Source organism: Mandrillus leucophaeus, unplaced genomic scaffold (genome assembly GCF_000951045.1).
Source record: "Mandrillus leucophaeus isolate KB7577 unplaced genomic scaffold, Mleu.le_1.0 Scaffold455, whole genome shotgun sequence".
NCBI classification, from domain to species: Eukaryota; Metazoa; Chordata; class Mammalia; order Primates; family Cercopithecidae; genus Mandrillus; species Mandrillus leucophaeus.
The window spans coordinates 1,942,919-1,964,995 of record NW_012104865.1 but is presented as its reverse complement, the minus strand read 5'-3'; the positions used below and the strand labels follow the sequence as shown (position 1 = coordinate 1,964,995).

Here is a 22,077-nt window from a genome sequence, read left to right as displayed (position 1 = left end):
TGAGCTGCGTTCCTTTGGAGGGGGAGATGCGCTCTTATTTTTTGAATTTCCAGCTTTTCTGCCCTGCTTTTTCCCCATCTTTGTGGTTTTATCTGCCTTTGGTCTTTGATGATGGTGACATACGGATGGGGTTTTGGTGTGGGTGTCCTTCCTGTTTGTTAGTTTTCCTTCTGACTGTCAGGACTCTCAGCTGTAGGTCTGTTGGAAATTGCTTGAGGTCCACTCCAGACCCTGTTTGCCTGGGTATCAGCAGCAGAGGCTGCAGAAGATAGAATATTGCTGAATAGTGAGTGTACCTGTCTGATTCTTGCTTTGGAAACTTCCTCTCAGGGGTGTACCCCACCATGTGAGGTGTGGGGTGTCAGTCTGCCCCTAGTGGGGGAATGTCTCCCAGTTAGGCTACTCAGGGGTCAGAGACCCACTTGAGCAGGCAGTCTGTCCTTTCTCAGATCTCAATCTCCGTGTTGGGAGATCCACTGCTCTCTTCAAAGCTGTCAGACAGGGTCATTTGCATCTGCAGAGGTCTCTGCTGCAGTTTTTTTGTTTTTGTTTTTTTTACAGCTGTGCCCTGTCCCCAGAGGTGGAGTCTACAGAGACAGGCAGGCCTCCTTGAGCTGCTGTGAGCTCCACCCAGTTAGAGCTTCCCAGCGACTTTGTTTACCTACTTAAGTCTCAGCAATGGTGGGCGCCCCTCCCCCAGCCTCACTGCTGCCTTGCCCTTAGATTGCAGACTGCTGTGCTAGCAATGAGGGATGCTCCGCTGGCTTGGGACCCTCCCGGCCAGGTGTGGGATATAATCTCCTGGTGTGCCGTTTGCTAAGACCCTTGGTAAAGTGCAGTATTGGGGTGAGAGTTACCTGATTTTCCAGGTGTTGTGTGTCTCAGTTTCCCTTGCTAGGAAAAGTGATTCCCTTCCCCCTTGCGCTTCCCAGGTGAGGCGATGCCTTGCCCTGCTTCAGTTCTCGCTGGTCGGGCTACAGCAGCTGACCAGCACTGATTGTCCAGCACTCCCTAATGAGATGAGCCTGGTACCTCAGTTGAAAATGCAGAAATCACTCATCTTCTGTGTCACTCGCGCTGGGAGCTGGAAACTGGAGCTGTTCCTATTCGGCCATCTTGCTCCGCCCCTCCAAGAATTTTGTTTAGCAATGTATTGAGGTTATTTTGCTCTTGGCGAAATAAAATTCAATAGAATGGTGGATGCAGAGACAGATTAGGAATTGAATAAGTTTAGATATGGAGAAAGATAAATGTATATTACTCTTTTAGTACTACATGGACTAGAGATACATAGAGAGATAGAAAGATACTTGGAGGATGATTCAGGGTTAAGAAATGTGTATTCAGAGACAATAATTGACATTACTTAATATTATAAGACAGAGATCAACCATGGTGATGAAATACACTAAAAGCCAACATTTAGGTTTATGGCATAATCTTAGAATGCAACAATTTGTTTTTTCTTTCATTTAGATTACACTTAACTAACCTAAATATAATTCTAATAGTCAAGAAAGAAGCTTTTTTTTTGTTTTAGAGAGGATATTAGTATTTTATGTTTATATGTCTTCAGTAAGAGCTTATAATATTACTATGTCTATGAAGGAAGCAGTTTTACCACTACGTAATTTTGGTTACATAAAATTTTTATGATAAATGGTGAAAAAAACCTTTATATTAAGAAGCAAATATCCCTTCAAAAAGTCATGTTTATACAATATTAAAATCATGAAAATTTAAAAATGCTTTTGATGTATTAATATATTTAGCAAAATAATTTGGCATAATATTTACCAGAGTAAAGTCTTTACTCAACACTCAAATTTTTAAACTCATATAGAAACAAATCAATTTTAAGTCACCATTAAAGTGATCTTGTTTTATCTTTTACTAATGTTTGAGGACATGAGTAGATCACATGAAATGTGCTATACTCCTTTAATAACTTCTTACAATTTCTTTAATCCTATAATGTTTTATTTCTAAAATTGTTCTGTGGTTTTATAATAGATGCATGGCCTAATTCTGCATATTTCTTGATAGTGAAATATGTGATCTAAGGCTGTCCTGAGTTAGTAGAAATGTCTGCTTTCAAAGCTACTCATAGATAGTAAATATCTTAGCTCTACCAATGCTTATAATAAAGTCTGTTGTGCTCAAATGCATTTTATTACAACATATGTTAATTGTCATGGAACATACAATAGATAATTCATATTCAGTCTACTCAAAACCACTACTTTAAAGGAGAAAATCAATGAACCTTTTTGTTTCCACTAGATATGTGTGTTTGTGGGGTGTATGTGTGTGTATGTGTGTGTGTCTGTGTATAAAGGACTAGATAGGTTGAAATTAGTAACACTGCTAAATTGTGCATCTCATACGTACCCTTCCACAGGCATAGGAAATGGGCAAAATATATGCAAACTCATTTGCAACAAAGGGTTTACTTCAAATTATAAACAAAATATTTATTTCCTGAGGCTTCTAATTTTTCATCTTCTTTCCTCTGGCTCTTTATTAACAACCGTTCTTCTCTTAAGTTCATTTTGTGCTGTGATAACAGCATAACACAGGCTAATTTATAAGCAAGGGAAATTTATTTTTTACAGTTCTGGAGGCTAGGAAATCCAAAGTCAAGGGGTCCTCCTCTGACTAGGGTCTTCTTGCTGTGTCATCTCATGGTGGAAGGTAGAAGGACAAGAAAGCGTGTTTAAGAGTGAGAGCATGAGGGGGCTAAACTCACTTTTATCAGAAACTTGCTCCTGCAATAATAGCACTAATTCATTTATGAGGACAAAACCCTCATGGTTTTACTACCTCGTAAGGGTCCCACCTCTTAATATCATCACAATGGTAATTACATTTCAACATGTAATGTTGGAGGGGACATTCACCTCATAGCAATTCTACATGAATAAATCTTCTTTCTTAGAAACAAAGTTTTTCAACTCCTGGCCTACTAAATCAGAAATTCTCAGAGTAAGTCTTGGAATCTTTACTTTTGTCACCTTAATGTTTCTGTTCTTGAATACTTACATCCATGGTGACATTTATATTACTACATTTTAAATGGCTTCTTTAAAAATATTGCTCAACAAATGTGTCTGTATAGGATTATTCTTATCACATTGGCCGTAGTATTACCGCATTCAGGTTCCAAACATGATATCTAATTGGTTTTTAAAAAATTAATGTTGGATATTTCCTTGATTGATCATTCTAGCCTGACTTGAGCCTATCATATACAGACGCTGATTGATCCAGGTGCCTGGAAATAGACCAGTGAACAAAGCAAAGTCTTGGCCTAGAGGAAATGTTCTAAATAGTTAAGGAGACAGACATATGAGATCATTTGTAACATTTTGGAAAAGTTTTTCTACTGATTGATTGTCCGTTTACTAAGGAAAACTATGCTATCTTACAGTTTCTGGACGAATGTTATTACTAAAGAATTTAAATTGCCCTGCTCTGAATAATGTAAATCTAAATAAAATAGTTGGACATATTCCTGTATAGATTTTTTAGCTGAAGTGGCTTATAAAACTTTCATAATTTTAAATATGACTTATTTAATTTCCCTGTCTTTTTCCCCTTTCCTTCCTCAAATAAATTAGATATACTTCTCCAGTCTGAGCTGATAGTTATTGCAAAGGAAAAGAATTACAAATAAAATACATAATTTTATTCTCTAAATAAGCTTTTAAATAATGTATCATAAATTTGTGTAACTTCTCATACTGTGTGACATTTAATGAATCAGAATAGCCCAAAGGGCCTAAAAAAGATTTACTGAGAAATATGTCACTTGGAGTGTATACACTTTCTGATAATCCCTTTCAATTGAAAGAGAATGGGAAAGATGTTTTACTTTTTATGCTTAATTCATTACACATTTAAAACATATTAAGCAAAATTTAGAAATTCAGGGAGCTCTACATTTTCTAGTAATCCTGCCATTTCTCTTATTAGGCATTGTCTGTCTATGATTCATTTCAACAATGACAAAGAAGCTGCTAGATTCATAACAAACCCGAGATTAATATTCTCTAACTTCACATGTCAAAAAAAAAAACCCTATTTTTCAAGAGAAAAGAGTGAAGATCAAAAGGTAGGACTCTATTTCTTTTCAAGTGCATAAGGTTTAAGGATCAGAGAATATCTTTTCATCTAGTAGAGAAAAATGTAGCAGGGGATCATATAGGTCAAGACTAATTGGATTGCATTTTAATAGGTTAACTTATTTTCTGTCTATCACCAAGAAAGTGTCAAAAAATCTTTAATTCCTTTACTGGGTGAAGAATTCATCACGTATCTTAAGAAACTGCTCAGTCAAAAGCAAAGTATGAACAACTGAAAACAGCAATATGTTTAATAAAGAAAAAGTTTTGCTGAGGCCATTATGCACAGGACGAGTACCAGAGATCCTGTTCAATGAGATCCCTATTCAATCTGTAAAAATATTGTCAGATTTGTTAAACTTGGCTTATGTCTTTGCTTCATAAGCAAGACTAGGTTGCTTCATAGTGTGTAAATTAAATATGCAAGGTTTAAATATGCAAATATGCAATATGTCAGTCTTTTTCCTTACCCTTCACTTGGTCCCAATACCTCCTAATGAAATTATGCTACCACATTCTTCACGACTGGATGATGAGAGTTAAGAGCCTGCCGCCACAGACCCAGTAGAGGAATTGACAAGCCCAGAGTTTTCCTCCTGCCAATATGCAAATAAAAAATTTAAACAAAGCACATCAAGTCATTATTGCACTGTCTACTACTGTTGCTACGATTGCTATTCGTGCTACTGCCACTTAACCCTTATTTGTATTTGCTATGTGTACACATTTACCTTCCCAACAATCATCAGAGTCAGGTACTATTGTTATATAAGTTTTATATGTGGGAAATTAAAGCACAAACTCTTAAGTAACTAGCCCAAGGTTACACATCTATACAGTGTCTGAGCCAGTATTCAAATCCAGGCATCCTAGGCCTAAAGCTCCTGTATTAATACCAACACTAAATTATACAACACAAAAATCACAATATGTTAATATTAAATTAGCCTCTTTGCTGATTTTCTGATTGCAAAATTCTGGATAAATTTGTCTCATTTTAGGGGGATGCTGCTTATTCAAACAATTATATAACATAGCACTGAGAATTAAGAAATGAGGTCAGGGAATTGCCAAAGGAAACCAGAGTTGGGAAATATAAAATGCAAAAACATTCAGAAGAAGCAAAAACCAATTGGTGTATAGAGATGATCATTTAAGCAGAAAAGTTTGCTAATGAACATATATTTTTATTTTTTGGCTGATGTTTTGCTGAACAGAGTAAGGCTGAATCATTTGCAAATGCTTATGAAACAGGAAAAATTTATATGGATTTTTTTAAAAGTATCTTGTATTAGGCCATTTTTGCATTGCTGGAAAGAAATGCCTGACTGGGTAATTTATAAATAAAAAATGTTTAATTGGCTCACAGTTTTGTAGGTTTTACAGGAAGCATGGTGCTGGCATTTGCTTGACTTCTGGAGAAGCCTCAGGGAGCTTTCAATCATGGCAGAAGGCAAAGGGGAAACAGGCACATCACATGGCAAAAGTAGGAGCAAGCAAGAGGGGTTACGGAGGTGCCACACTTTTCAATGACCACATCTCACAAGAGCTCGCTACCACAAAGACACACCATCCAGCCATACAGTGTGGCAGCTTCCCCCAGACAGGTGTGTGTGTGTGTGTGAGAAAGAGAGAAAGAGAGAGAGAAAGTCAGTCTATAGTAACCTAATCTCAGAAGTGGCAAGAACTCATCCCAACACTTGACCATATTTTTACTAGGTCTAAACATCTACACTTAAGAGAGGGGGATTACACAAGGGTATGAATACCAGGAGGTAAGAATCACTGGGAACAATTTTAGAGGCTTCCTATACTAATTTCCAAAGACATTCTAAAGAATATTATAAAATAAAATGTATCTTTTTCTTCTCTCTCTTTTGGCAATTTCTTCCTTATTTCCCCTGGTCAAAAGTTACTTATCTCCTTTCCACAGCTAATTAAAGTTTCCTTTTAGCTAACTATTATGCATTAATAGGCCCTTGTTGAATTAATCTTATGTGAAAGACACTTGGCAAATGCAACCTGGACAATAAAAGAAAAACTAACTTAATGTACTTTCTCCTAATGAGTTTGCAGTGGAGGTTCATAACATCAGACAAAATCTGTTGAAATGATTCACTTAGTATTGGTGACTAATTCCAATAAGGTATTATCTTGTCATTTTGCCTGAGCATTCAATGCCACAGAATAGAAAACAGTATAGAATAAAAAGAATTTCAGGTACTGAAATAGGATACTTTAAGGCAGTGTCCTCCCACACACAGGAAACTGCCCACTGAAACTGTCTTTCCATTTATTTTTCTTGAATCAACATATTTATTGAAAGATTACAGAATATAGAGAGGTATGGATAAACCTATGCTAAGAGGGTTAGAATTTATATGGAAAGAAAGCACATAGAATGATAATATAAGGCAATATATACATGAAAATAAGTATAATGGAAGTTAAGTGAATGGAGAGGTCAATCCTAACTGGGCTGGTCAAGAAAGTTTCATTTGGTTTGAATCCAAGGTATTCTTACATTCAGGCCAAGCTTGTTCTGGCTTATATTTCTAATTCCCCCTTGTGATAGACTGAATAAGGAACCCCTAAAATGTCTGCATCTTATATCCCAGGACATGTGATTATGTTACCTTTGGGACATTGTGGGTGTGAGGACATTAGGTTAAGAATCTTGAGAGATAATTCTGAATTAGCTAGGTGCATCCAATATAAGAGTCCTTATAAGAAGGAGGCAAAAGGGTTGGTGTTAGAAAAAGAGATGTGAAGATAGAACTAGAGATTGAAATAATGCTCTTTGAAGATGGAGGAAGAGGCCATAAGCCAAAAAATGCATGAAGCCTTTAAAAGCTGGATAAGGCAAGGAAATGGATTCTCCTCTGAAGTTTCCAGAAGGAACACAGCCCCTGCCAACACCTTGATTTTTAGATTCTAACCTTCAAATCTGTAAAAGAATAAATGTGTGTTATTTTAAGTGACTAATTTGTGAAAGTTCATTTGAGAAGCAATAGGAAATTAATATACTCTTCACATGGGATGGAATTTAGTCGTTTACCCATGGGCCATGTTGCTTTACTTTTCTAGACATTCCTGTTAGGCCAAGCACTTTAAGATGCACCACCCACTGTGCAGCTCCAATCTGGTCCTCAGGAATATACAACTCTGTGTGCTGGGGGAGGAGGAGTAGGAGGGCGAGGAGTGAGAGACAGGAATAGGCTTTGGAGCGTAAGTGTAAAGATGCCAAAAATCCTGACATGCAAATTTAGTTTACTTTCCATGAAGAAATTTCCTCCCTAATATGCCAATAATGCTCTCATTAAAAGACAATGCTTAACAATTCTGGCAGAATCTGCTTTACAATATTTTCACATGGCTTAATGTAGCTCCTTGCTTAAGGATATGGAAACACTGGTCATCACCACATTATTTTTGGCCTTTGGACCAAAGCTAAAATTGAGAAAGATTCCAATTTTAATATTATGCTACATAGCCACTTCACTGTGCATTCAAGATTCACAATCCAGTTTAAGGGATGCTGGAGGCAAAGGAATGAAGATTTATCTACCATTAAAATGTCACTATATTCTTGCTTTGAGTGGTACTGTACTGGGTTTACTGAAACTCGGACATGTCAGAACCAGGGGAGTCTTGTCCCTGCTTTATGGTAACTGATTTCATGGAGCCATGCAAGGTAAAGACAGTTAACACTGTATTGCGCTAAGTAAGGACTGTTTGTATTGTCTGTTTTGATTGCTATCAAGCAAAAGAAATATCTGAACTTTGCCACTGCACTAACCCCGAGGAACTTAGCGTTGTATGCGCTTTGAAATTCTCACCTGGTGGTGTGGCTCATTTGAATGCTGTCAGTTACATTTGGGAGGAAGTATAAGTAATGAAAAATATGTCCTAGAAATATTAAGGAAAGGAGAGATAAATATATAAAATATTCTAAATTGATCCCAGTAAATTAAAGAATATTATAAACTTTAAAGCTTTATTTTAGTTGTATTTTTGGGGGAGGGAGCTTGATTGGATGAAAAGGAGAACAAGACTGTCTGTAGAGCATATAATGACTCTAGAACGTTCTATCATCGACTCTAAATCTCCAGCTTTTATGCTGTGTTCTATGACTCCTACATTATGCTGTAGTCTCAATTACTTGAATAGCATAACATCAATGCATTTTATGCTCTGATTTCAGTCAATTACATTTCCATTCAATAGTATTATTTGGTATTGTAAACATTTATTCATAATAGAATCCTGGTCGCATCAATGGAAATGGAGCTATCCAGAAGAAAAGTAGATAAATCATATGTTCTTTTGCTATTTCTTGTTAACATTATGATCATCACTTATTTCAAAAACTGAACTAAAAAATGAAAAATAAATGTGAAATTCACTTATGATTTAGAACTTGATAAATTTATTTCCCAAAGAAAACAGCAATGCAAAGGGAATTTTTCTGCATATTTCTTAGATTCCAAATTAGACTTCCTTTCAAAAATTTTGCGTATCTGATTTTGGATAGTGTTGCTAATTGCAGGGGGTTTTTTTTGTTTTTTGTTTTTTTTTTAAATTTAAGATCTCATCTCTCCCCCTAGCTCAATCTAATTCCTTCATGGCTTATTTCCAAAATTAAGGTGTGAGCATAAAATACTTAATATTCAGCTAAAAATCCTATGCCAATTTTTTCTAGAAGTGTGAACTTGAATTTGAATATAGATCATCTGTTTTCTTGCCAGCTTATTATGATTACCTTAAAACTGTTTACATTAATTGACTTAATACCTAAATTCTAGTAAGGGAGAGATATGGTTAAATAAATATGTATTCGAAATATCTATTATTAGAAGTATCTATTTTAAAAACAGATAGATATATATAGATATTTGGTAAACCACTTGCCCTGTTTCTGCTTTCAGTTCACAAAAAATTCTGCCTTGTGGTTATTTATGAATCAGACTGATAAATTGCCGTAAGGTACCACAGTCAGTGGAACTGCAGTTATTAACAGTTGGAAAAGACAGTGTTTTATCCTTTCCTCTTACAAAAATCACTTCAGATAGGCTAATCTCCAAGTTTGTTTTTTTTTTTTTAACCTGTTATTTTAGGCTGCTATTTACTGAGTTGAAAATAAAACCTGGTTTTTAAAATTAAAGTATATGGTATTATATTTTTTTAGTTACTTGTTTGTATTTTGTGTCAGATAGGAGAAGATCTAAGCATCATGTAATTGAAGATTTAATTGTAAATTAGAATTACAGTAATTGAGCCTCTGATTCACCAAACAAAAGTGAGTCTCCCATGAATTATGTGTATCTAGGATTATAATATTGATATTCTCATTTAAATGTTGAATTCTTCTTCTCAGTGGCTATAGCACATTTCTAACATACTTAAAGCTTCCCACATCATGGTATATAAACATGCGATATCAAATAACACATTTAAAGAGGAATAAATTTGTACGGGTTTATGGTATACATGTTACCCAATAAATAGTTTTTACTGTACAGCAAAAAGATTGCTCATTTTTTTATTGGGAAGAATGGAAATAATATGCTTTAATATGACATTGGTGAAAAATCTATAATAACCAAAGACATAGAAATGCATAAAAGTTATAAGACTATGTGGGGAAATAAAATGGATCTTAGGGTTCCTTCCCTTTCAAGCAAAATAATCTCTAGAAATCTAATGGAGATTTATACCTAAGATTAGTCTATATTTGGATCTTATTCTAATGCTTATTCTATACAGGTCTAAACCTGTATTCTAATGCTTATCTGTTTTAACATATATCTTTATGTAATCTGTATCCATAGCCTATCTTTATTTTATACATGCGTAACTAGACTGTGCCTATGTATTATTACATATACATTATTATGTGTAAATAATAATATTGTTTACTGTAAGTTATCAATAGGTACCTTTCCATGAATTATCGAAAATTAATATCAATTATTATAATAAATATTCCAAACCTTTCTAATTTGGGTACTAGGACATAGATTGATTTATTTTATGTAAAGAACATAAAGGAATTAGCTTAAGGTCACACAGATAGTAAGTAGTATAGCCAGACTTGAACCTGTTCTCTTGATCACCAAGCTGTCTACTTTTACATGTGTCTTGCATTTTGCAGGCTTGAAGTAAAATTGGAGAGCTGTTGACTACCCCTCAGGCAAAGTTTCTTGGGACAGTACCTCTGTTGTGCTAGAGTAGAACCCTCCCCTCAGGCTGAGGGACTCAGGAAAGCCTCCCCAGAGGAGATGGTACCTAGACTGAGTTTCAAAGGATGAATTACATTCACCCACAAGGTAGGGGTGGCTTTCTAGACATAGTAATCTGTGGTACAGAAACATAAAAACAAAAACAAAACCAAAAAGCACTTGTCACATTAAGGGAGGGTAAGGTTTCTTGTTTGGAAAGTCGTAAAAGGTGAAGTGGAAAAGTAGTTCAGAAACGTATGATGATGATGGAAAACCACATGTACAGAGGTTTGATTATCCTTCCTTCCTAGGCAAGGGGACCTTACTTAAGTATTTTCAGTACAGAAGTAACCCGTCTATATTTGCATTTAAAATACGTCACTCTGGGGCCATGGTTCTCCAACATTAGCCTGCATCAGACTCACTTGGAGGGCTTGTTAAACAGTTTCAGACGCAGCCGAACTCAGGTAGGACCCAAGAAATTGTGTGTCTTATGAGTTCCTGGGTGATGTTGCTGCTGCTGGTGGTGGTGGTGGTGGTCCTCAGGTCACACTTTGGGAACTGATTTGAAGAAAAGATGATATAAAAGTGAGCGTGGAAAAAGGAACTCAACAAAGACACTATTTTGGAAAAAGGCAGGGGTGGGGGTAAAATAAAATGAGGTTTTGTGAGGTTTTGAACTAAGCTAGTAAATGCAGTGGTTAATGAAAGGAGGCAATCAACTAAGCAGATATTTACAAGGAAAACTAGACTGGATTGGTATATGGATACCAGAGTGAGGGAAAATTCTATTGACATCCATAAATCTAGATTGGATAACTAACTGCTTGCTGAAAACATCAACAGGAATAGGAAATTGGCAGTTGGCCATAGTAATGGCTGGTAAAGAAAATGATGTCTTCTTTGGATATGGTGAGTTTGAGATAGCAAGGATGCATCAATGTGGAAAAGTTGGAAAAGAGAAATTGATTGAGACTGAGTCAGGAATTAGCAAAACACTCCCTTTATTGTCTCAGCCATATGGAAAGGAATGGACAAGAAAACGCGACACACAAAATTTATAAAGTGGAAAATATAGAACCTGAATCTCTGGCACTTTCTTCACAAAGCCCTATTCTATGCGCTATTGAAACACTTGTGTCTTTGATACACATTATATTCCCTAGTTAGGTTTGAATTCAGATAGAAGACTTTGAAATTAGAAATATACAGCCAAGATTTTGGGAATTTCACTTTTTTATTAAATCTAATGTTATCAGCTCTTACGTTTACAGGTCAATCAGGGATAATCATTCTCCCATCAGAGAACATCAGCCACCTCAGAATTATTCTGCCTGCAATTTGTTGCATTTCTTCTTCAGACAGTGAATAAGTATTTATGTTTTCTTCCAAGTCACCATATGCATGCCAAGAAGTCCTCCCTATTCTTTTCTCACATGTCAATTCATTTAAGAGAGCATCGTTGTTAAAAATCATTGCCTCTGGAATCAGCCTCTTTAGTTAGAACACTTATTAGCTATGTGACCTTTGTTGAGTCATTTAAACTCTGAAAGACCCAGTTTCATCATCTTGAAATGGTGGAAATAATAATGGCTAAGAGAGTTACAATGTTACCTAATGCGGCAGTAGGGCTCTTGGCGTGGTGTCTGTTTCAGTCAATGCTTAATAAGTGTTAATTATTATGTTACTCAACCAGTTCCTGGAGACACTTACCTGATATGCATTCAAAAATAAAGTATAATCTGGCAATATGAAATACCCAACCTAATTGTCACACTATAACATTTACCACCACAACCCTTGTCTGTTATAATTTTAACACCACATTTCTCAAAATTCTTCCTAATGTTGTTCTGCAGATTTATGTGCTTTTAGATTGAAAAATCCTTAAAGTCAGAAAGCATGTCATGACTCTGAATGCTATGAAACCTGTGACCTTGATTTACTCCTCCTCGTGTCCTCCCAGGAAGAGCACAATGCCTCAACCACAAAATTTGCTCAATTGCTCTTTTTTGAAGGAATTAATTGTGTGGCTTAAGGAAAATTCAGTTTCGGGCTGGCCTATACTCAAATAAATAGATATTTCTCCTTTTTTCATTTTAAAGAATAATTAAATAGGACACCTTTTGGATTACATAGGAAAGATTTATAAAATCGGTCTGTGTATTTCCTGCTTATTCTCTGTCTCCCAGGAAATTTACCCTGTAATGTTGCCAAGGAAACACTAACCGCTTAAGTCTGGTTGAGGAGGAAGATGCCTCATTAACAAACTCAGCTTCATTATTTGGATGCTTGCCTTAAGGAGCTGCTATTCGGTGATGAAAGATTGTTTCCATTAAGCCTTGTGTGAAAAAGTGAATGATTTGTTTAACATAAATTTTATCTTCTGTTACTTATTCCCAGTGCTGTGAACCGACACACTATGAGATGTTACATAAAAATAAACATTATTGATTTTTAGTTTAACATATTTGAACCATTTATTAATGCCAGCCACACATGTTAGGTCAAATTTTCAAGCACTGATGTATTGATTGTACAATGATTAAGGTGTCAGACCTTTAATTGGAAACATTGGCAGTATTTAACCAGAGGATGAATTTAATGTATTGTTTGTTGACTATTAAATAATTTTGTATTTTTCCTTCTGATGTACTGGAAACCATGTAATATATAGAAACTTAGTACCTCAAGAGATGAGAAAATACAGAGTTGAGGGATTTTTCCTTTAGGAGGATGTCTCATTAGTGATGTATGATGGAACAGAAAATACACTGAGCTTGGGGTTATAACACTTGGGATTTCAAAGCCTCTTTCCTGCATTCACCAGCTGTATGATTTGGGGCAAGTCATTTATTAGTTTATTCACTCAGGCATTTTTTAAAGATTTATTGTGTAAACATTATTGCTTTGAGCCATGCTTTCAAAGTGATACAGTTATACAAAAATAAGACACACTTCACCATATGTACTCTGAGATTCAGCTTTTTATATATGTAAAATAATATCACATACTTTATTCATTCATTCAGTAATTGTATTATTCAATAAGCATTTACTGAGTCTCCACTGTGTGGCAAGCTGTTCTATAAGCTGATGATAGGTAGTCACCTCTTGCTGGACTCTTGACCACATTGTTCTTGTGCCTTACTTATTTAGGTTTAAGGGTGGTTACAATGTCTAGCTGTTGCTAGTCCCTGTGTACCACCGTTCCACTGGACCCTGCAAACTATCCATACCTCTATAAATCATCCCTTTATTAAATGCTTTTCTGTATAGTCTCTGAGTTTATCAGTTTTTTCAGGTGGAACCTTGACTGATTTAGACAATTGGTTAGGGAAGGTCATTCAGAGTTTTACTATGTAAGCTAAGATCTGAATGAAGTGGGTGAGTTAAATAGGTGGATATCTACTGCTATGGTTTTAATGTTTGTCCCCTTCAAACCCCATGCTGAAATTTGACACCTAATGTTGGAAGTGGTGCCTACTGTGAGGTGTTTGGGTCATCCCTCATGAATAGATTAATGCCCTCCCTTGGGGGTGAGTGGGTTCTCTTTTTATTAGCTCCCATGAGAGCTGGTTTTTACAAAGAGTCTGGCACCTCCTCACTCTTTCACACAGCTGGCTCCCCTTGGCCTTCTGCCACAGGTGGGGCAGACTGAGGCCCTGCTCAGATGCAGAAGTCCAATCTTGAACTTCCTGGCCTCAGAATTCTGCACCAAATAGACCTTTTTTCTTTATTTATTTTTTTATTACCCAGCCTCAGGTCATCCTTTATAGCAACACAAAATGGACTAGGACGTCTAGAAATGAGCACCCTAAGAAGCAGGAAAGGCATGTGCAAAGGCCCTGAGATAGAAGCCAAATTTTGAAATTTTTTTTTGGAATAGTAATGAGGCCATTGTGTCTGAGAGGGCAGCATGGAGGGAGAATGGCAAAATATATGGTCAGAGAGATAACCAAGAGCCAGATCATACAGGACATGGCAGAGCATAACAATAAGTTTGTGTTTTGTTCTAAGATTGATGGGAAACTATTGTTGGGTTTTGGTCAAGACAACAATGTGATCTAACTTACAATTTAAATGGATAGTTCGGCTACTCTGTGGAGAATATATAGGGGAGAGGGAGATAAGAAATTCATGGACAACAGTTAGAAAGCTATATATATATTATTTTTTTCATTTTACGTGATAGATATTATTGATGTAGTCCAAAGGATTAGTATGACAGGAATGATGGTAGTGAGATGTAGTCAAATTCAAGTAGTATTTTTACAATAGACTCAGTAGTGTTTGCTGATGGATTTGGACCTAAGGAACTGGGTGAATGGTGATGTCATTTCATAAGATGGCAGTCACTGGGATGGGAACCTAATTTAAGGGAAGAGTTGTGATGAAATCAATAGTTTAATTTTGCGTTATTGCATTTTACATGGCTATAATACATCTAACTGGAGATTGAAGTGGCAGTATGAATCTCAGAGGATAAGTTGAAGCTAAAGATAGAAATTCAAAATTTATCAGCATGCATTATATTTAGAGCCACAGTACTAAATAAAATCATGTAACGGGTGAAAATAAATGAAAGCCAAAAGGGAAAAGTATTTCAATAAAGATGGACTAGTCAGCTGTGTCAACTGAAGCTTAGTGATCAAGAAATATGATGACAGAACATGAAAAATTAAATTTGAACGATAGGATGTCATTGGTAACCTTGGTAAGAGGAGTTGCAGTGATGTGGGCACAACAGGGCATAGCAACAGAATGTGGTGGGGGGGGGAATTTTGAGGAATTTTTCTATAAAGGAGATAAGAGAAATGCTTACTTTCAATATTTTGAATACAATAAATTTTGTAAACTTTTAACATATTTATAATACTTCATTACATATTTTAAAGACTTGAAATAATTTTAAATATAACCATTTGATAGAAATGATTGTTTTACTATTTCACATTGATCCCACTGATACTGACTTTTTAATAGACTGTTCAATGAACTCTTATGTACTCTGTATTGAAATATGATAACTTTTCCCAAAGAATCTGTAAACTTTTCCCAAATTACAATTATGCATGCATTAGTTTGCTAGGGCTCCTATAATAAAATACCACAGACTGAGTGACTTAAACAATTCTCACAGTTCTGGGACTAGAATTCCAAGATAAAGGTGTTTGCAGATTTTATTTTTTCTGAGGCCACTCTCCTTGGCTTAGAAATTGCTGCCTCCTTCTTGTGTTCTCATATGGCATTCGCTTAGTGTGCACACATCCCTGATTCTTCTGCTTCTTATAAGGACACCAGTCATATTGGATCAGTCACCTTAATCACCTCATTAAAGACCTTACATTCAAACACAGTTACATTCTTAAGTACTGAGGGTTAATACTTCAACATTTGAATTTTCAGGGAACATAATTTAACCTATAACAATGCATAAATCTGAAATTTTAAAATGCCCATAATTAACAATTATTATGTTTTAAGTATTTCCATATTACATTAAGTGACTTTTTGAACAAGTGAAAGCTTAAAACCTGATATTAACTTCAAATGTAACGATCAGGTTTGAAGATATCTTGGGTCTTGTGGCATATGTGATACTAGAGTCAACTAACTCTTTAGAATTTTATTTTGTTCATTCTTACTGTATTCAATAGCCAAACTATTTTATCATATTTTTCTTTAACATAATTGGCTGATCCTGCTCTTCAGGGATAAAAAGAAGAATCCAGCAACAACTCTGAGAAAGACCTGAAATCCTAATATTCTTTTTTTTTTTTTTTCACATGCACACAAAGGAAGCAAGACTTACAGTACCTGAACTTGATGGCTTACACTGAAAGCCATATGATTAATCTCTGTAGCTCAATCAGTCAAAGTGTTTGTCAAGGGAAAAATATGCCAATTCTTGGAGCAGGGGTCCAGGGAGCAAAGGTGCAGTTGAACAACCAGTAGTACCAATGCATTGCAATGTAGACTCCTCAAGTCTGAGAATACCCTAAGTCTCACTCTACTTAGAGCTCTGACACTGATCACCTCACTCTTCCTGGAGCTCAACCTTCCCAAGCTTTAAGACTTCTGATTCACTGGCCATCCTTGGTTTACTAGGTTTTCGTGCCAGGACCATAACTTTCCAATGTTGAAAAACTGAATCTGCACAGCTGTGTTAAAGACTGGCTAATAACCCCACTTCGGTTTTTCATACCTTGGAGAGGAAAATGAGTCTTTCATTATCTGAAATTATTTTTTAAAAGTGAAGTTTTTTATATAATTAATAGATCCTAGTTTATTTCATTCAGCATAGACGATAAAAATTCATGATTGAGGATACCAGTGTGAAGCAGCATGCAGTCCCTGAGCAACAACATGGGGTAGGTGCTTGCTACACTTCTACATTTTCGAGTGATAAACAGAATCCAAATGCATTTATGTTTGTTACTTACACAGTCAGCGTAAGGAAGACCACCACTGTTTCAGCTCCTAAGGTCCCTAGAAAGGCCAGGACTCAGATGAGACAAGTGAGGTGCTTAGGGCACAACATTTAATAAGGTACTCACTATCAAGATTATACAAGTGCAGGTCAGCAGTTGTATGACCCGAAGAATGAGCTCCTACTTAAATTTTGCACCGTAGGTACCTCACTTACCTCGCTCTAATTCTGGTCCTGGTCCCAATTTCCACTGGACAACACTGAACTCGATGCGTCAAATGATAGGCAACAAGAGAAGTGGGCTGCACTGCTAGGGAAGAACCAATTCCATGCTGCATCAAAGTGGTTTGATAGCTTGAAGAGGGATCTGGTGTAGGGAGGTGTGAGGTGGAAAGTCCCATGCCTCACTGATGTGAGGGATGCAAATAAGAAATAGCTGCGTAGAGGCTCCTCATGAGACTGCTTCCTTTGCCATGTTCTGGGAGGGTCATGGGATATTCCACCAAGATTTACCAGCCTATAGTTTAGCCTTGCCTGCATCGCCAACATAGATATGTGCAGTGTCACCAGGGTACCAGGATGAAATTGTTCACTAGGACTGGTAATTTAAAAAATACAGGTTTGGAGTCCTATATGTTTTATAACCCATTTCTTAATAGCTCTATGCTACTGTGTGAGTTATGTAAACTAACCTTTTAAGTGAGAGAATAATTAACTAACAAAAGTTTATTATGGCATTAATGTCTACAAAGCATCTATAAGAGTACCTGGCACATAGCAACTGTTCACTGAGTAGTAGCTATTTTATTAGCTATTAGATACAAATGATGACCTCAACATGGTATACAATATGGTTAAATAAATGCTGTAGCCTTGTTAAAAATAAAAGTATGTTTTGAGTGTTTTAATCAAACAAACAATATTGTTACACTAGTAAGTCAAAAAAACTTTCTAGGAAGTCAATGTTTATACTATTTGATGTCCCCTTTTGTTGTTATCTATATAAAATATATTAAAATAACACAATAGACACATTTGTCAAAGATTTTACTTATACTTTGCAGATAAAATATTCAACAACCATCTATTTTTGACTCATTTTTAGTTATCATTTGAAAGCTGTGTAGTAATCATATGTTCAGAGGTCCTCAAAGTATTTGTTTTACCTATTAATTTTACAATATAAATGCAACCATCCATACTTATGTTCATTATTCACACCTGAGAAAATTCCTTTTGTATGAACTGATAAGCCATGTTTAACTTGGACCTCTACCCAAGTAGGACACTCTTTTTCAAATTATACTCACAGTAGAACATGAGCTCAAACATTTTTTTACAATTGAATGATTTACATTCAATTTACAACATACCCGTTTAGAGGATAATAATATACATCTGTATACTATTTAGAGCCATTAATTTATAATTTGCTTTTAAATTCATTGTGTTAAAAACCACAAATTTTAGTGCCTTTTTCATTCATCTTCTACATTCTTGTTTCTCATTTTTTCTCAAGACATGACTATCACAAAGAGCTTAAAATTTTAAAAATCTGAAAATCGGCACAACTTATCTTTGGTAAGAAATCTTAATGAACAAACTTTACAAAATATGAGAAAATGCATTGAGTAAATTGCTAAAATAATTGTTATCCAAATCAGTTCCTCTATTATCCCTCTGATAGCTCCATTAAAAATTACATCATTAATATAACCTATATGCCTTTCTACAAAGAAAGACATGTATTAACTCCAAATGCACTTGATATCTTTTTTTTCATTTTAAGTATAGTTGGAAAAAACATTTTACATGAACAGAAACTTGTTTTCATTATGGGCATAGCGGAAATATTACCCAACAGTGCAAGCTGTGTGTTTTATTATCTGTAAATCTAATATTTAATCATTTTACAACCTAATGTTGTTCATTCCTGAGATTTTAAGACAATTTTAAGTTATGTTTTATCTTTGGATTTGATAAGGATGTTAATATTCCTTGCCAATTTATATATATGTTTGATGCTTTGTTTTAATTTTACAAGGACAAAATTTACTTAAGTGACAATAAGAATGATAAAGAACATGTAAGATCAGATAATTTAGGTGAATTGATTTTTTTATGTTGGGCATGATGTTGGAATAAAGCATTTCAACATGATGGGGAGGGTGGTCCTTTTACAAATAGAGTCAAAAATGAAGATATAATTAGGACATTTTTACTTTTCAGAACCAGAAACCTATCTTAAGCCGAATTGCAGGCAGAGATAACATCTAATTTCAAACATTCCTCAAATGATACAATCAAGGACTTAAACTCTACCATTACGCTTTTCAGATTCTATATTGCCTTAATTCTCTGGCAGGTCCCTAAAATATTTGAAGCAAATTTTTTAGCCTCTTTTGTAGCTAAAATGGGAGTGGGGAACGAGTAGTTCCTGAAAAGGATTCTGGGTAGAGAAAAAATATATATACATTTCCATTAGAAAGGAGACCATTTAATAATTTTCTTGGTAAGTACTCCTTGTCATTTGTGACCTTTATTAGACTATGCATGAATAAATTCATTACCCATTATGTTCCTGTTCAAAGTTAACATTTTCAGATAGAAGCAGTTATAACACCATACTTCCCTGTCGCCTTCCTTGGATGTTTCCATCACATGCTCATCCGAGCCCCATATTGTATTATTAAGAGTCCTCACTTTTTCAATATAAGGGGAAAATCATTTGATTAAGTCCTAAGTGAATTAGTAGCATAAGTCCTCTTAATGATATACAAGTATTGGCCTTTTTCCTCATCATAGGCATTTAAATTTCTGTCACTTCATTCAGGACTTAATTATCCTCCTTCTTTGCTTTCTTAATGCAACTATATTTCCCCCTTCTTCATCCCTGTCTTTCCAACTAGATGGAAACAGATAAGAGGTGATCAGAGTCATAAGAAAACATCTTTAGCCAAAAAGTGTAACCATTCGATTTAACCCAAAATTCCTTTCCAGCATCCTTTTATCAGAGAGTTGTGTTTTGTCATTTGGGAGGGATGGGGGATGGTTTACAACTTAAATCAGTTGCAAACACTAAAAATCTGGGTGATTTTACTTTAAAACCTAGAATTGCAACTTCTTTTGAATAAGTCATATAACCATTAATAACCCTGGAACCAAAGCCATAGAACTGATAAGGCTGAGGTTTAATTGTTCCTATAAACAGGTCACAGCCTCTACAGTTTATCACACTGTCCCCTATTTCTCCATTTATAAATTTAACAACTGTAGTCATTACTCAAGCATGACCTTCTCTGGTTACCTATTAGAGATTAAAAATCGATCTCTTTATATTTTTATATTCTATGTGTAGAAATAGACTAGACCATAGTTATAATTTTTTAAATTTGCAACAACATGGATGATCCTGGAGAATATTAGGTAAAATCAGTCAGGCACAGAAAGATAAATGTCACCTGTTCTTACTCATATGTGAGAGCTATAAAAAAAAGATCTCATGGAGGTGGTGAATAGAACGGTGGTTACCACAGACTGGGAAGGCTAGTCGGGAGGGGGTGAAAAAATAAGATTTGGTTAATATTTTTATCTACAGTTAGATAAAATGAATAAGATCTAATGTTCAGTAGCACAATCGGGTGACTATTGTTAACAATAATTTATTGTGTATTTCACAATAGCTAGAAGAGTATATTTGGAAAGTTTCCAAGACAATGAAATGATAAATGTTTGAAGCGATGGACCTAAGTTTGATTATTAGACATCAAATACTTGCATCAAAATATCATAAGTATGTCATAAATATGTACAACTATTATGTAGTCATAAAAAATAAAAATATATATTTTTAATTTTTTTAGGTTAAACATTTTCCATGGGTTTAATATTTTTGAAAATAATACGTTATACTGAAGTTTTCTTAAATTTTCTTTTTTCTGCTCTCACTTCAGCTCTTCAAAGATGAAACATCTGCATATTTCAAAAATATCTGTTTATATGTTTTTCTTTTTATAGACTGTTCAGAGTTGGAGAGAATATCTAGATCTTTAGATGTAGACTATTTGTATAGTATTACAGTGTCCAAGATCGCAAAAAAAAAAAAAAAAAAAAATTAGCTGACGTGCCCTAACTTTGCAGCTAAATAAATTATTACACTGTGGGATTGGGGGATTCTTCATGATGTTGAGTAGCATTTTACAATCAACACCTCTCCCCTTTTCAGGATATCGAATCCTTAACAGGAGGGCTGGCTGGTTCTAAGGGGGCTGATCCACCGGTAAGTTAGATTCTTCATTAAATTTAACCGTTGACGAATTGAATTGTGTACACACCAGGTCATCAGTCGTTTGCTTGTATATTATTTGTCATATACAGGTACTTTTTAGAAATATAACTATTGTAGTAACTAATAACAGAAGTACGAAATTGCTTTGAGGTATGGTATGGTGTTTTTAAAAGTTTTAACAACTCATAAAATTTATCTCAATTTATTGGTTTTAAAAATAGGAATAAAATCTTTATTAGACTATCTCAGTAATTTACATTCTACTAATAGGCTACACTAATTGGAGAGTTTATTATTCTAAATATGAGTATAATATTTGAGTTGTAATATCTTTTCTAGTTACTGAGAAAAATTATGTCCATGTGATAAATAGTATTGACTCGATATTGTTCTTTTCTACTTAATTCAGGAAGCTTCCAGGAAATTAAAGTTTATAAAGTATTCTAAAGTTTCAATGAATTATAATTTATAAGCAGTAACAAAAGCTTGATGTTCTATTATTGGAACATCTTAGTCCTTTCTGTGATGTCTGATTTCAGAAAACACTGATAGAGATGACATCCCTATGACTTCATACTTGAGATCCAAAATAAATTCAAAGAGTATATGTAAAGTAATAAGCCAAATTCAACTTATATCAACAAATAGTCAATGAATACTTTTTATCATTACTTGTTTTTTATTTAGCAAAATGAAATTTAATGAGGAACATACAGAACTCAGTATTATCATTTTTTTTAGCTATTCTTCACATAGGCATGTAGGTGAAGTACTTTAACTCCATTAAAATGCCAGTAAGTTGTTAAAGAGATAACTTTCAGTTGTAGCTCTTTCTCTCCTGTCTCACTCTCATGTGTCTCATGGTGTTATCTAATTTTCATCAAGTTGCTCCTAAAGTATGGCTAAAAAACATATTATAGTCGTTTTCCTTCTTTTTATTTTTTTTGTAAGTATTTGTGTGGAAAAATATATTGGCTGCAGACAGCTGCTTATATTTATCCCCTGGACCTA

The 22,077-nt window shown here is 35.0% G+C and overlaps 1 protein-coding gene across 2 annotated transcripts in view; it reads left to right on the top strand.

Moving 5' to 3' along the window:
• Positions 1 to 22,077, top strand: part of PPFIA2 (protein tyrosine phosphatase, receptor type, f polypeptide (PTPRF), interacting protein (liprin), alpha 2) — a 542,959-nt gene that overhangs the window by 69,718 nt on the left and 451,164 nt on the right. For both annotated transcript variants that reach the window (XM_011994387.1, XM_011994388.1), the window contains exon 3: positions 21,004 to 21,057. In XM_011994387.1, coding sequence (XP_011849777.1) covers positions 21,004 to 21,057 — 54 coding nt within the window. The remainder of the gene's footprint in view (positions 1 to 21,003; positions 21,058 to 22,077) is intronic.